Source organism: Heloderma suspectum, chromosome 2 (genome assembly GCF_057233095.1).
Source record: "Heloderma suspectum isolate Gila_16-S chromosome 2, 16-S_ref, whole genome shotgun sequence".
NCBI classification, from domain to species: Eukaryota; Metazoa; Chordata; class Lepidosauria; order Squamata; family Helodermatidae; genus Heloderma; species Heloderma suspectum.
Window position 1 is genome coordinate 160971312 of NC_139459.1, and position 13578 is coordinate 160984889.

At 50.6% G+C, this 13578-nt stretch overlaps 1 protein-coding gene across 1 annotated transcript in view; it reads right to left on the reverse strand.

Moving 5' to 3' along the window:
* The window catches only part of TRPC4 (transient receptor potential cation channel subfamily C member 4), a 193204-nt gene that overhangs the window by 43188 nt on the left and 136438 nt on the right, over nt 1-13578 (reverse strand). Inside the window, exon 4 of the mRNA XM_084835473.1 lies at nt 219-555. Within this exon, the coding sequence (XP_084691599.1) occupies nt 219-555 (337 nt within the window). The remainder of the gene's footprint in view (nt 1-218; nt 556-13578) is intronic.

A 13578-nucleotide genomic window follows, 5' to 3' on the forward strand; every position in this document is an offset into this window, starting at 1 on the left:
CGGCACCTTATGTCCCAGCCTGGAGCCAATTCAGCCATCAGGCCAAAAATTATTCCCTACCCCTGTCCTAGATGGATTATAGATGGTTCATTGAACTAGTTTAGAAGGAAAATTCCTATCTGTTCCAATGCTCTGCTTCACATTTCTTTTGGAAGGATGCTAGGCAATTATTGAAGAGTTCTACAATTCAACTGTATTTGCTTTACGAATACATTTACCCAGGACCCACGGTAATATCATCCACTCGACGATGGTTGGTGGAGGCCCCTGCATGTTCAGATCAGACCTGTCGATGTGTTGAGAGGCGAGTAGCAGAAGGAACAAGAAAGTCAAGTAGGATGCAGTATGGCAGATAAATTTGATGAATGGTTTCCTGATGAACAGCCCCAGAGGGCTCTTGGGAGCTATCAGGTAGCAGAGCGAGAAGACAGGGAAAAGGAATCCAATGACGACACAAGTCAACATCTTCACGGCCCAGTGGCGCCTCCTCCAGCCTGGGAACTCATCATACCAGCGAGAGGCAAGGAGCTGTTGGCAGTTTGGTTGGGCAACAAACTAAAGAAAAAGAAAAAGAAAAGTCAAATGCCTTCTGCCTTGTCATTACTTATCTATTGCACTATATATTGCAGCCTTTCCCAACCTGGTGCCCTCCAAATGTGTTGGATTGTAACACCCTTCATTTCCTGCCAACATGGCCATGGGCTGGGAATGGTCAGGCTGGCTCAGCCACAGAATGACAAGGAGTTGCAGTCCAGTGCATCTGGACAGCACCAGGCTGGGGAAGGCTGATAGAATGTAGAATGTAGAATGAATTTCAGCAGGTGCAGTGCAGCTTTGCTCACCAGCTGCATGAAAAGCTAGAATTCCTTGAATGGAAAACTGAAATCCCCCCCCCCTTTATGCACAAATATTAAAGGTACAAGAACCTTGTCCTCCATGGCATCTGGTCACCATATTAAGAGGGGACAGTGGTGGGCGTGGGGCAATTATCACAGTGGTACATCCATGTGGTACATGGGAACATCCATATCTGGAGGAATTTTCTGTCAGTGCAACCTTTACAGTTCCTGGGGCCCTCTCACGGACTTGACTCAGCCAAGCTATCACTAGCTCAGCTTTCAAGTTCAACAGGGGAAAAAATGAAAGAACAAATGGTGCAGTTCAACATTACTAGTTGCTAAGCAATTTGTCTCGGCACACAGTAAACCGAACACTCTGAACCTGCTGTGAATTTCCACCTCTGCGGCCTTGGATCCAGACCCAAAGCAGTTCAATTCATGCAAATTTAGGTTTAGTCCCGAACTGCATACATTGACAAATATCCTCTCATGGCGTTATTGGACCTGCTGCTGTGTCCAAAGCTTTCCCCATCACTTCATAACAACCAATGTTTCATGTAGATCATTTTTATGCGTCCAGCTGCTGGTAAAGGCACTGGAACAGAGCCAGTAAGAAAAATAAATAGATCTGCCTTCACTAGCCTGGTGGTCTCCAGATGTTTTGGATTACAACTCCCATCTTCCCTAACAATTGGTTGTGCTGGGTAGGACTGATGGGAGTTGTAGCTGTAGGAGGGCACCAAGAATGCTTTATATGGGATAGATATTTACTACATGGATGCCTGCCATTTCCTCTACACGCCAGCATGTGATAGTAGCCAGTGAAAGAGATGCAGCAGAGAAACAATAGGCAGTATCCAATGTTGGCAATTTGCCAGCTCTAAACATGTTTTCGTATGACTAGTTAGGAATGACTGCTAGCTAGGGATGTACGAAAGTCACTTACCTTTTCGAAGGGTGACATTTGCGGTGGGGGGGAGGCGCTCCGTCCCTCCCCCTGAAATTCTCTCTGGCCGGCTCCGCTCCGCGGAGATTCCTCGGAGCCGCCAGCCAGGGCCGCCCGCAGCCGGACATCTAGCCGCTGGGCAGCCTGCAGGGATGCAAATGGCAGAGGCCATAGCCACCGCCATTTGCGTCCCTGTATTTTGCCGTGATAGGCTATGTAAATATTTACATAGCCTATCATGGCAAAAAACAAAAACAAAAACAGCGAACACAAATGGCGGTGGCTATGGCGGCCGCCATTTGCGTTCCCTTTTCTTTTTTGCCGTGATAGGCTACGTAAATATTTATGTAGCCTATCACATGGCAAAAAAAGGGAACGCAAATGGCGGCCACCGTAGCCATTTGCGTTCTGTTAGTTCTGCCGTGATATGCTACGAAAATACTTACGTAGCCTATCACAGCTTCCACAGGGACGCAAATGGCGGCCGCTACGCCATTTGCGCCCCTGCTCTTTGCTGTGATAGGCTATGTAAATGCTTATGTAGCCTATCACGGCTGCAAGAACGCAAATGGCGGCTGCAGCAACCCAGCTGCGGCCAGCCGGGAGATCAGCCGGAGCTGCTGCTGCCACCGCCAGAGCTGCTACTGCATCCGCCCCAGGTAAATTCCGTCCCGGGGGGATTCCACAGGGTGGGGGGGGGGGCAGGACGCCATTCCGCCATGGATTCTGGGGGGCTGGATTCTTTAGAATCTGGCCTCACTGTAATCCATGGCAGAATTCTCTGGCATCTCTACCCTTTCCTCTCCCTCCTCGTCTTCCCCAAGCAATTTTTCTGCTCTGGTGAACCCACCAGAAAAATATGTGGCCTTCAGGGATGTTTTTGAGAAGAAGCCGACCTACAGCCCCTCCCCCACCGCCCCTATGATTGCGCCATTGACCTGATCCCAGGAGCTACCATCCCGGCCGGCCGACTATACTCTATGTCAGAGCCAGAACTCTGAGCTCTCAGGGAGTTTTTGGACACTAACTTGCAGCACGGTTTCATTCGCCCCTCCACCTCCCCTGCCTGTGCTCCTATGTTTGTTAAAAAAAAAAAAAGTCGGGGAAACTCCGTCTGGTGCATGACTATTGAAGCCTCAATGCCATTACTATCCCTGAGAAATACCCCTCCCCCTTTTCCCTGACATGCTGGAGTGCCTGGGGCAAGCCAAGATTTTCACTAAGTTGGACCTGCATGGCACCTACAATCTGATTCGCATCTGTTACAGATCGTATGAATACTTAGTCATGCCATTCGGCCTAGCGTCAGCTCCCTCTATGTTTTCGCGTTTTATGAATGACATCTTCCGGGATTATTTGGACACTTATCATTTATCTCAATGATTTATTTATATTTTCTTCGGACCCCCACTCACATCAACATCATGTGAAAGCTGTCCTACAGCACCTCTGGGAGCACTGTCTCTTTGTTAATCTAGAGAAATGTGCTTTTGATTCGACATCCTTGGACTAGCTGGGTTATATTATTTCAGCCGAAGGCATCAAAATGGATCCTGCAAAGGTCCAAGTGGTCCTCTCCTGCCACTAAAAAGGACTTACAAAGTTTCCTGGGCTTTGCCAGTTTTTACAAAAAATTCCTGCCTGGCTATGCAAAGCTGACAACTCCTCTCACAGACCTCCTCAAAGGCAAGAAATCTCCCTTTCACTGGTCTGCCCCCACCCAACAGTCTTTTGAAGAGCTCAAGAGGCTACTTAGCTCTGAGCCAATCCTTTTACATACGAAGCCTTTTGTAGTGCAAACAGACGCCTCTGATTTTGCAGTGGGAGCTGTGCTCTTCCAGCCAGGAACAGCAGGGGGTGAGCTGCAGCCTTGTGCTTACCACTCCAGGAAATTAAGCATGTCCAAGCGGAATTATATCATCTGGGAGAAAGAACTGTTAGCCATAAAATCTGCCTTGGAGATGTAGCAGCATGTTTTGGAGGGGGCACAGCACCCAGTTGAGGTGAGAACTGACCACAGTAACCTGGAACATGTCCGGACAGCCCGGGCCTTAAATCAGCATCAAATTAGGTGGTCTTTATTTTTTTCACGATTTAACCTCAAGATCCACCACGTGAGAGCCACTGACAACCAACAGGCGGACACATTCTCCTGCAAGCTGGAATTGCAGCTGGGGGGTGAGGAGACGCCCTCCCCTGCCCTGATCCTTCCCTCCCAAAGTCTGGTGGCTTCTGTTGAACCTCACTCTTGGATACAGCTCGTTTGCACTGAACAAGCTCAGGATCCCTTTGTGCACGATAAGGTGGAGGAATTGGGGCAGGCAGCTGGCGCCCCCAAGTCTACCCCCTTCTTATTGCAAGGTGGGCTGCTTTACCACTCATGCAGGGTCTATGTGCCTTCCAAACACCTCTGACAAAAAGTCCTCCATCAGTGCCACAACTCCTCCACCTCTGGGCATTTTGGCTTCTCTAAGACCTTATATGGAGTTATACGGGACTTTTGGTGGTCCTGAGTGTGTCGGGATGTCAAAACCTATGTCGCCTTCTGTGATACCTGTCAATGAGTGAAGGACCCCACGGGCAAACTTGCTGGCTTACTCCATCACCTGCCTACACCCTCTGGCCCCTGGAAGCTGCTCTCCCTTGATTTCATCACCGACTTGCCCCGCTCACAATGTAAGACCACCATTCTGGTGGTGGAGGACTTATTTTCGAAGATGGCCCACTTTACCCCATGCTCAGGGCTGCCCACGGCCAGGGACACAGCAGAACCCTTTTTGACACAAGTTTTCCAGCTGCATGGGTGGCCTGAGGGGCTTATTTCGGATTGGGGGTACCAATTCATGGCTTGTTTCTGGCGGGAGTTGCTTGCGCTGCTAAATGTGACACTCCAGCTTTCCTCCGCTCATCACCCCCAGACAGATGGGCAGACTGAACACACCAATGCCATGCTGGAGCAGTACTTACACTGTTATGGAAACTACCACCAAGACAACTGGGTCTCCCTGATGCCTCTGGCGGAATTTGCTTATAACAATGCGTGCCATGCCTCCACGCACTAAACTCCTTCCTTTGCCAATTTTGGGTACCATCCCAAGGCCTTCCCCTCCTTGCTCAGCCCTGCCTCGGTACCCGCTGCCCATGAATTTTTAGAGGAATTGTGCTCTGTGCACCACCTCTTATGGGACAACATGGAGTAAGCTAAAGCAGCGTATAAAGAAACTGCGGGGCGGGGAGAGTAGTTTGAAGTCACTGACATCCTGAACTCGCACCTTTTCTGGGTGTGGCTGCAATACTTGGTGGACTGGGAGGGGTATGGGCTGGCTGAACATTCCTAGGAACCGGCCAAACATTTGCATGCCCCTATGCTGCTACGCCGTTTCCACCAGCAATACCCCCACAAGCCCGGGGCCCCACAGGGAGAGCAGGATGGGGGGCCTCATAGAAGCGGGGATGATGTCAGGGGTGTTTCTGAGCTCAGGGAGTGGGATAGCAGTTCAGATTCTGAAGGAGAACCATCAGACATGGGGGAGGTGTTTTCCCAGGCTAGCCCAGACATGACTGGGCCAGCTTCTCAGGTTACAAACATCTAGCTGGCTGAGGATGAGGGTCCCTCTTCACACACACACACACACACACACACACGAGAGACCGCAAACAGAAGGAGGCAGGGTTTGGGGAGTCTGATCTAATAGACGCCAGACGCAGGTGCAGAGCAAAGAGGGAGAGGGCAGGACAGAACTTAGACGGTCTACCCGATTGGCCTTGCATGAAAAGCTGTGTTCAGAGGCCTCACGAGAGGGACCTCCTCCCACTTGTTAGGCTAGTGAGACCGCCTTCCTCTTCAAACGGTGGGCACCTCTTGTAACTCCCTTTGGAATTCCCCTGAAGGCATTCCTTTGCAGACTGAGAGTCACTGAGAATTTGCATCTGTATGACCCTGTGAAGTAATGGATTAAAAGCTGTAGACTGAAGCCTCTCATCCGTGTTTGTTTTCGGCGTTGAGATAAAGTGGAGGCTAAAGGAATCCTGACACCCACTACTGTCAATATTGGCAGCAACTCTCCAGGGTTTCAGGCAGGATCCTTTCCTAGCCCTACTAGAGATGCCGGGGACTGAACCTGGGACCTTCTGCATGCAAAGCAGGGGCTCAACCACTGCGCTACAGACCCTTCCCAAACCATCATTGGGACCTATTGTGAATAAACCAAGCTTATTCCAAACAGCATGTGCAAAGGATGGAGCAATGAAGTCTCGATCTCTGCCCACCCCCCAGGTCCAGAAGAGTGGCCCAAACTGAAATACCGATATGTTCATGCATTTTCATATTCAAGGTCAGCTCTGCAACGAAAATCCAGATATTGCTTCCTTCTAATGAAAGATGAGATTCATTTTTCTTTGTGAGAAATTCACACAAAACATCTTGCCTCTTTGTGCATTTGCTTCCATTATAGACTCAGCAGTTGCATCTATTTTCCTCCCTTAATCCCTCTTTGCAATGAAATTTGGATGAAAATGTAAAAAGAATTAAAAAAATAAAAAACAGGTTTCACTGAAATTTCATAACAAAAATTGTATACTTAATGATACATAGCACTGCCTACATAACAAACTATTGCTTTAAAAGGACTCCACAGTATCTAATTTATTCTACAAACATATCCTTTTTTTCATGTGGTACACATTCTTTCTTTAACTCAAAATCACCTAGAACTAGCACTTACCAGGACCTGGGGGAATATCTAGCCAAAGCCTTAGCATGCTTGTGGCACTTACCTTTGAACTGGATTTGAATCCATACAGCATGGGGAAACCTGGACATAGGATATGATTCAGATCTGCAAGTTCCTTTTGTGCAGGGTGGGTAACTTGTGGCCCTCCAGATGTTTTGAGCTACAACTCCCGACTTCCTGACTATTGGCCATACTGGCTGAGCTGATGGGAGTTGAAGTCCAAAACATCTGGAGGGCACCAGGTTGGCATAAGCTGCTATGGTATATTTAAAGTTAAAAAATGTTTGTTATTCATCCTCCAAAGAGCAATTCTGAGTCCTGTTTTACAGATGGAAAACTGAAGAGAAGAAATACTCAGTTGCCAAGGACACAAAGTAGTGGGCCCATCACCAAGCAAGGATCTGAACCCAGATCTGCAGATGTGGCCAGGAAACAGTGGGGGGCTCTGGGCTTCCAGGTCCGCACTCTGGGCTGTTGTAATTGCTCCTCTTCGTCACAGCAACAGCACCAGTTACTGTCGAGGCTGAGATAGCTGGGGGTAGGAATGGATGAAAGTCCCTTACCTGATCCTGAAGCTTGCTTCGCGGTGAGGGGGAGGCGCTCCGTCTCTCCCCCCGAAATTCTGGCAGGGGGGAGGCGCCCCGTCCCCCCCTCAAAATTCTGGCCTTGGGGGAGGCGCCCCATTCCTCCCCGCCGAAATTCTGGTCGGGGGGGAGGCACCCCATCCCTCCAGCCGCGAAACCTCCTCTCCTGCCGGGACGCAAATGGCGGCGGCCATAGCCGCCGCCATTTGTGCCCCTGCAGTCAGCCGTGATAGGCTACGTAAATGTTTACGTAGCCTATCACGGTGTTTTTAAAAAATCTAGCCGTGATAGGCTACGTAAATCTTTACGTAGCCTATCACGTTTGTTTGTTTTACTTGGAAATGGCAGTGGTGGCAGCCGGTCGGAAGACTGGCCACCGCCGCCGAACTGCCGCCGGAGCCGCCGCCGCGGACATTCGAACAAGGTAAGTCCCATCCCGGGGGTTGGGGGGGTGGCAGACCGTTTCTCCACCAATTTCGGGGGGCCAAATGCGCTGGCATTCGGCCTCCCCGAGATTCGTGGAGAAATTCTCTGACATCCATAGCTGGGGAGTGATCAATATAGTGTCCTGCAGTCCTGAGCTGTGCAGCGGATTGTGGGTTGGGGCCATAGCTATTTGCCTTGAGTAACTGCAGCCAGATGTGATGCAACTGGGATCAGGGCGTGTGCATGGGCTTCCCAGTCATAAACCTGAGCATTTGTACCCTTTAATTTTAGAAACGAAGCACTGGAAAGTGGAAATCATCAAGAGCCTTCTATTCATACATTAACGATGAACATAAAACATGTCTGCCTTGTTTATCTCCCTCACACATATTTGCTTTATGAGCAAATGCAAAGAGAAATCAAATACAACCCACAGAATTCTCTCCAAATGAATCCCAGACATCAAGCAGGGAAATTCCAGTGAGCGCTTATCAGTTTGGCTGTTAGATGGGATGCAGATATTAAAAATCCAAGAGTTTATTCTACAAACTGCATACCAAAGAAAATGGAAGGAGGGAAGAGATGCAGGAGAGCACAGGCAGAGAAATCGAAGTGTAAAGTCACGTATGGAACCACTGCCAATATATTAAACTTCAACGATGTCAGTCTCCAGTTCCAGGCTTTGGTTTTAATTAATAACGGCACTGCCATATCTAGTGAACAATTCAAAGATTCAAACAATAAATTGTGTTCCCTCCTTTGAATTTTACATATCCATCATCTATGTCATATATTGGCTCTTGTAAAATGTTTCTGAGGCCTTCTGAAAATAAATCTAAACTTCCCAACAAAAATATTTTCTCATTCATACCTGTTCTCCAGTCTTGTTTGACCATGAACTAAAATTTAGACTGATGCTGGCTGGGAATATCAGGAGTTGCAGTCCAACACATCTGGAAGTAAGGATGGACAGCCTCACCGAAGTCTGTGCTTGGCGAGCGCTTGAGCAGCCGCCACTGCTGCTCGCCCGTGTGAGCCAGGCTGCGCAAGCCCTTGGAGGGCTCAGAGAGCTGTCTGGGAGCACACTGCAGCTGCCTGCTCCTCCATGTGAGCCACCATCTTTTACGCAAGATGGGGCTCTATATTTTCGTATATTTACTGTTGTACACAACAGTGGCCATAAAGGGCCATTTCCACAACATTAGAGGCCTCTAATGTTGTGGAAATGGCCCTTGACTACTGCCATTGTGCGCAACAGTAAATATTAGGGATGTCAGAGAATTCCGCCATGGACCCCATTGGGGTCCGTGGCAGAATGGAGTACTCACCTCTGTGTCCCTCTGGAATCCGTCCAGGCTGGCTCCTCCACGTGGTGATGCTGCAGAGCTGGCCACCAGCTCCGCAGCGCAGGTGATACGGCCGGCCACCGTTGCTGTATCGCTGTGCTAGGTCCAGATGCAAATGGCATCCACTACGCCATTGGCGTCCCTGTTTTCACGCGATAGGCTACGCAAATATCTACGTAAATATAATTTGCGTAGCCTATTGCGTGAAAACAGGGACGCAAATGGCATTTGTGTCCAGACCTAGCACAGCAATACGGCACGGCAACGGTGGCCGGCCATATCGCCAGTGCTGCAGAGCTGGCGGCTGGCTCTGCAGGATCACCATGGAGCGGAGCCAGCCTGGACGGATTCTGGGGGGAGAGACGGATCACCTCCCTCCCCACAGACCACCCACCCGGAACAGGGTAAGTGATCCGCCCATCCCTAGTAAATATATGAAAATATAGAGCTCTGTCTTGCATAAAAGATTGCAGCTTGAAAGGAGGATGGGTGGCTGCTTGGGATGTATGAAAGTCACTTACCTTTCGCAGATTATGTTGATCGTGGGGGGGGAGGCGCGCCATCCCTCCCCCCGGAATCCTGGATGGGGGGGGAGGCGCTCCGTTCCTCCCCCCCCCCCCGGAATCCTGGCCGGCCGGCTGTGCTCCGCAGGGACTCTGCGGAGCTGCCGGCTGGCTCTGCCAGCAGCCGGACATCCGGCCACTGGCTAGCAGGGATGCAAATGGCGGCAGCCGTAGCCGCCGCTGTTTACGTCCCTGCAGTCAGCCGTGATAGGCTACGTAAATGTTTACGTAGCCTATCACGGCTGACTTAAAAAAACAACGCGCGTATGCAAATGGTGGCGGCCATGGCTATGCTATGCTATTTGCGTTCCCCTTATTTTCGCCGTAGTCTACATAAATGTTTACGTAGACTAGACGTGCCAAAATAAGGAACGCAAATGGCGGCGCCCATGGGCGCCATTTGCGTATGCGCGGTTTTTTTGTTTTTACTCAGCCGTGATAGGCTACATAAACATTTACGTAGCCTATCACGGCTGACTGCAGGGGCGCAAACGGCAGCAGCTATGGCCGCCGCCATTTGCGTCCCTGCTAGCCAGCGGCCGGATGTCCGGCTGCTGGCGGAGCCGGCCGGCGGCTCTACAGAATCCCTGTGGAGCACAGCCGGCCGGCCAGGATTCCGGGGGGGAGGAACGGAGCGCCTCCCCCCCGGCCAGAATTTCAGGGGGGAGGGACGAAGCGCCTCCCCCCCACCGCGAATCAAATTTCGTTCAAGGTAAGTGACTTTCGTACATCCCTACTGATGCATCTGAGGACAATGGAACACACAAAAGGCAGGCAATAGCCACATGTGGATAATTATATCTCAGTTTGTTTGCCTCTTTACTCATCCCTTTGCAGCAGGAGCAAAGAAAAAAGGAATTCTTCATTCAACTGTAGTTTCCTGATTCATCCAAACTGGAGAACTATGGTTAACAGCTTTTGAACAAGCCAGGACATGAAGCCATGGTTTGAAGTTGGTTTAAGATCCTGGCTTGCTCCAAAGCCATTAGCCATTGTTTCTCACTTCGGACAAAATGGAAAACTATAGTTAATTGAAGACGTCCTGGTTTGTTCGCTCCCACTGCAAAGGGAAGAGAGAAGAAGCTCTGTGCATGCCCACAAGGCTCATTGAGGTCTCGGCTCGAACCAGCCCACTGTGGTTGCTAGTCCCATCTCCCACACACACACCAAGTAGCACAGCACAGCCCCTAATGCCCTCTATGAAATGTTGTTCTTCTCACATACTTATCTTCCCATAACCTTTTGGCATGTGAGTGTTGCATAAGTATAGTAATTAGAGATGTACGAAACACCTACCTGGCGCTAGGCAATCCGCGGTGGGGGGGAGGCGCTCTGTCCCTCCCCCCGGAATCCTCAACGGGGGGGGAGGCAATCCGGTCCTTCCCCCCAGAATCCTGGCTGGCCGGCTGTGCTCCGCAGGGATTCTGCGGAGCCACCAGCCGGCTCCGCCAGCAGCCAGACATCCGGCCGCTGGCTAGCAGGGACGCAAATGGCGGCAGCCGTAGCCGCCGCTGTTTACGTCCCTGCAGTCAGCCGTGATAGGCTACGTAAATGTTTATGTAGCCTATCACGGCTGACTTAAAAAAACAACAATGCCCGTATGCAAATGGCAGCGGCCATGGCTACGCTACGCTATTTGCATTCCCCTTATTTTCGCCGTAGTCTACATAAATGTTTACGTAGACTAGACATGCCAAAATAAGGAACGCAAATGGCGGCGCCCATGGGCGCCATTTGCGTATGCGCGGTTTTTTTGTTTTACTCAGCCGTGATAGGCTACATAAACATTTACGTGGCCTATCACGGCTGACTGCAGGGGCGCAAACGGCAGCAGCTATGGCCGCTGCCATTTGCGTCCCTGCTAGCCAGCGGCCGGATGTCCGGCTGCTGGCGGAGCCGGCCGGCGGCTCTGCAGAATCCCTGTGGAGCACAGCCGGCCGGCCAGGATTCCGGGGGGGAGGAACGGAGCGCCTCCCCCCCGGCCAGAATTTCGGGGGGGAGGGACAGAGCACCTCCCCCCCGCCAGAATTTCGGGGGGAGGGACGGAGCGCCTCCCCCCCACCGCGAATCAAATTTCGTTCAAGGTAAGTGACTTTCGTACATCCCTACTGATGCGTCTGAGGACAATGGAACACACAAAAGGCAGGCAATAGCCACATGTGGACAATTATATCTCAGTTTGTTTGCCTCTTTACTCATCCCTTTGCAGCAGGAGCAAAGAAAAAAGGAATTCTTCATTCAACTGTAGTTTCCTGATTCATCCAAACTGGAGAACTATGGTTAACAGCTTTTGAACAAGCCAGGACATGAAGCCATGGTTTGAAGTTGGTTTAAGATCCTGGCTTGCTCCAAAGCCATTAGCCATTGTTTCTCACTTCGGACAAAATGGAAAACTATAGTTAATTGAAGACGTCCTGGTTTGTTCGCTCCCACTGCAAAGGGAAGAGAGAAGAAGCTCCGTGCATGCCCACAAGGCTCATTGAGGTATCGGCTCGAACCAGCCCACTGTGGTTGCTAGTCCCATCTCCCACACACACACCAAGTAGCACAGCACAGCCCCTAATGCCCTCTATGAAATGTTGTTCTTCTCACATACTTATCTTCCCATAACCTTTTGGCATGTGAGTGTTGCATAAATATAGTCATTAGGGATGTATGAAACACCTACCTGGTGCTGGGCAATCCGCGGTGGGGGGGAGGTGCTCTGTCCCTCCCCCCGGAATCCTCAACGGGGGGGGAGGCGATCTGGTCCTTCCCCCCGGAATTCTGCCTGGCTGGCTTCGCTCCGTGGCCAAGCTGCGGAGCCACCGGCCGGCTCCGGCCACCCGTAGCCAGACATCCGGCCGCTGGGCAGCCCTGCAGGGACGCAAATGGCAGCTGTCGTAGGCGCCACCATTTGCACCCCTGTATTGAGCTGTGATAGGCTACATAAATATTTACATAGCCTATCATGGCAGGGGGGAAAACCGCAGTGCACGTAAATGGCGGTAGCTGCCGCCATTTGCGTACGCTGGGTTTTTGCCCCCTGCCGTGATAGGCTACGTAAATATTTATGTAGCCTATCGTGGCCTCCACAGGGATGCAAATGGCGTCCCTGCGTTAGCCGTGATAGGCTACGTATTTACGTAGCCTATCATGGCTATGAAGACGAAGCGAATGACGGCCGCAGGATGGCTGCCATTTGCAAAGCAGCGCGGATGGGAGCAGGTAAGTGCTCCGTTTCGTGCGCTTTTCGTGGGGTGGGGGTGGCGGGGATTTCATCCCGCGCGCCTTTCGTGGGGGGGGGGGAGCTTCGTTCCACGATGGATTTCGGGGGGCCGAATGCACTGGCATTCGGCACCACCGAGATCCGTCGCGGAATTCTCTGACATCCCTAATAGTCATAGGCATCATATAGTGTAGGCCCTGCCCCCTCCATGAGCCTCTATATTTCTGCTTATGATAAAGTACAGTAGAGTAACCAACAATAATGCTCCTACAATACACTACTTTTTTGCAACTTAACAGTCGATGCTGATGTTCCCAACCAAAGTAATTACCTGATTCAGAATGCAAAATTTCCAAGCTTGGAATACTCATATATATTATGAATCAGATACCATTTCCCTCAGAAGTTGAGGCACCAATCCTATAGATGTAGTTACCTGTGAGTAAGCCTCATTGACCCAGGCAGGATTTACTTTTGAGTAGACATGCATAGGATTTCGCTGTTTTTTGTGTATGCTTTGGATGCTAATCACAGCCCAAATCTAAGCAGATATACCCAAAGGAGGATTTTTAACTTCCAGGGAACTGTGAGGGACCAAAGAACTCTGCAGTGGGGGGGGGAGAAAGTGTGAAAGCCCTGAGCTCATCTCATCAAGACCTGAGAAGCTCCTCAATCCAAGCATCCCAGAGCTTACGTAAAGGTTTTTTATGTATTGGCTGATCCTATCCCACCCCTTTATTTTCTTGATTTTATAGCTATGGTGAGATCAGAAGCATTTTGTCCACAGTCCTCGTATTACATGAAAAGCATGCTTGAGTAGGGATGTACGAAAGTCCCTTACCTGATCCCGAAGCTTGATTCACGGTGGGGGGGAGGCGCTCTGTCCCTCACCCCGAAATTCTGGCCGGGGGGGGAGGCGCCCCGTCCCTCCCC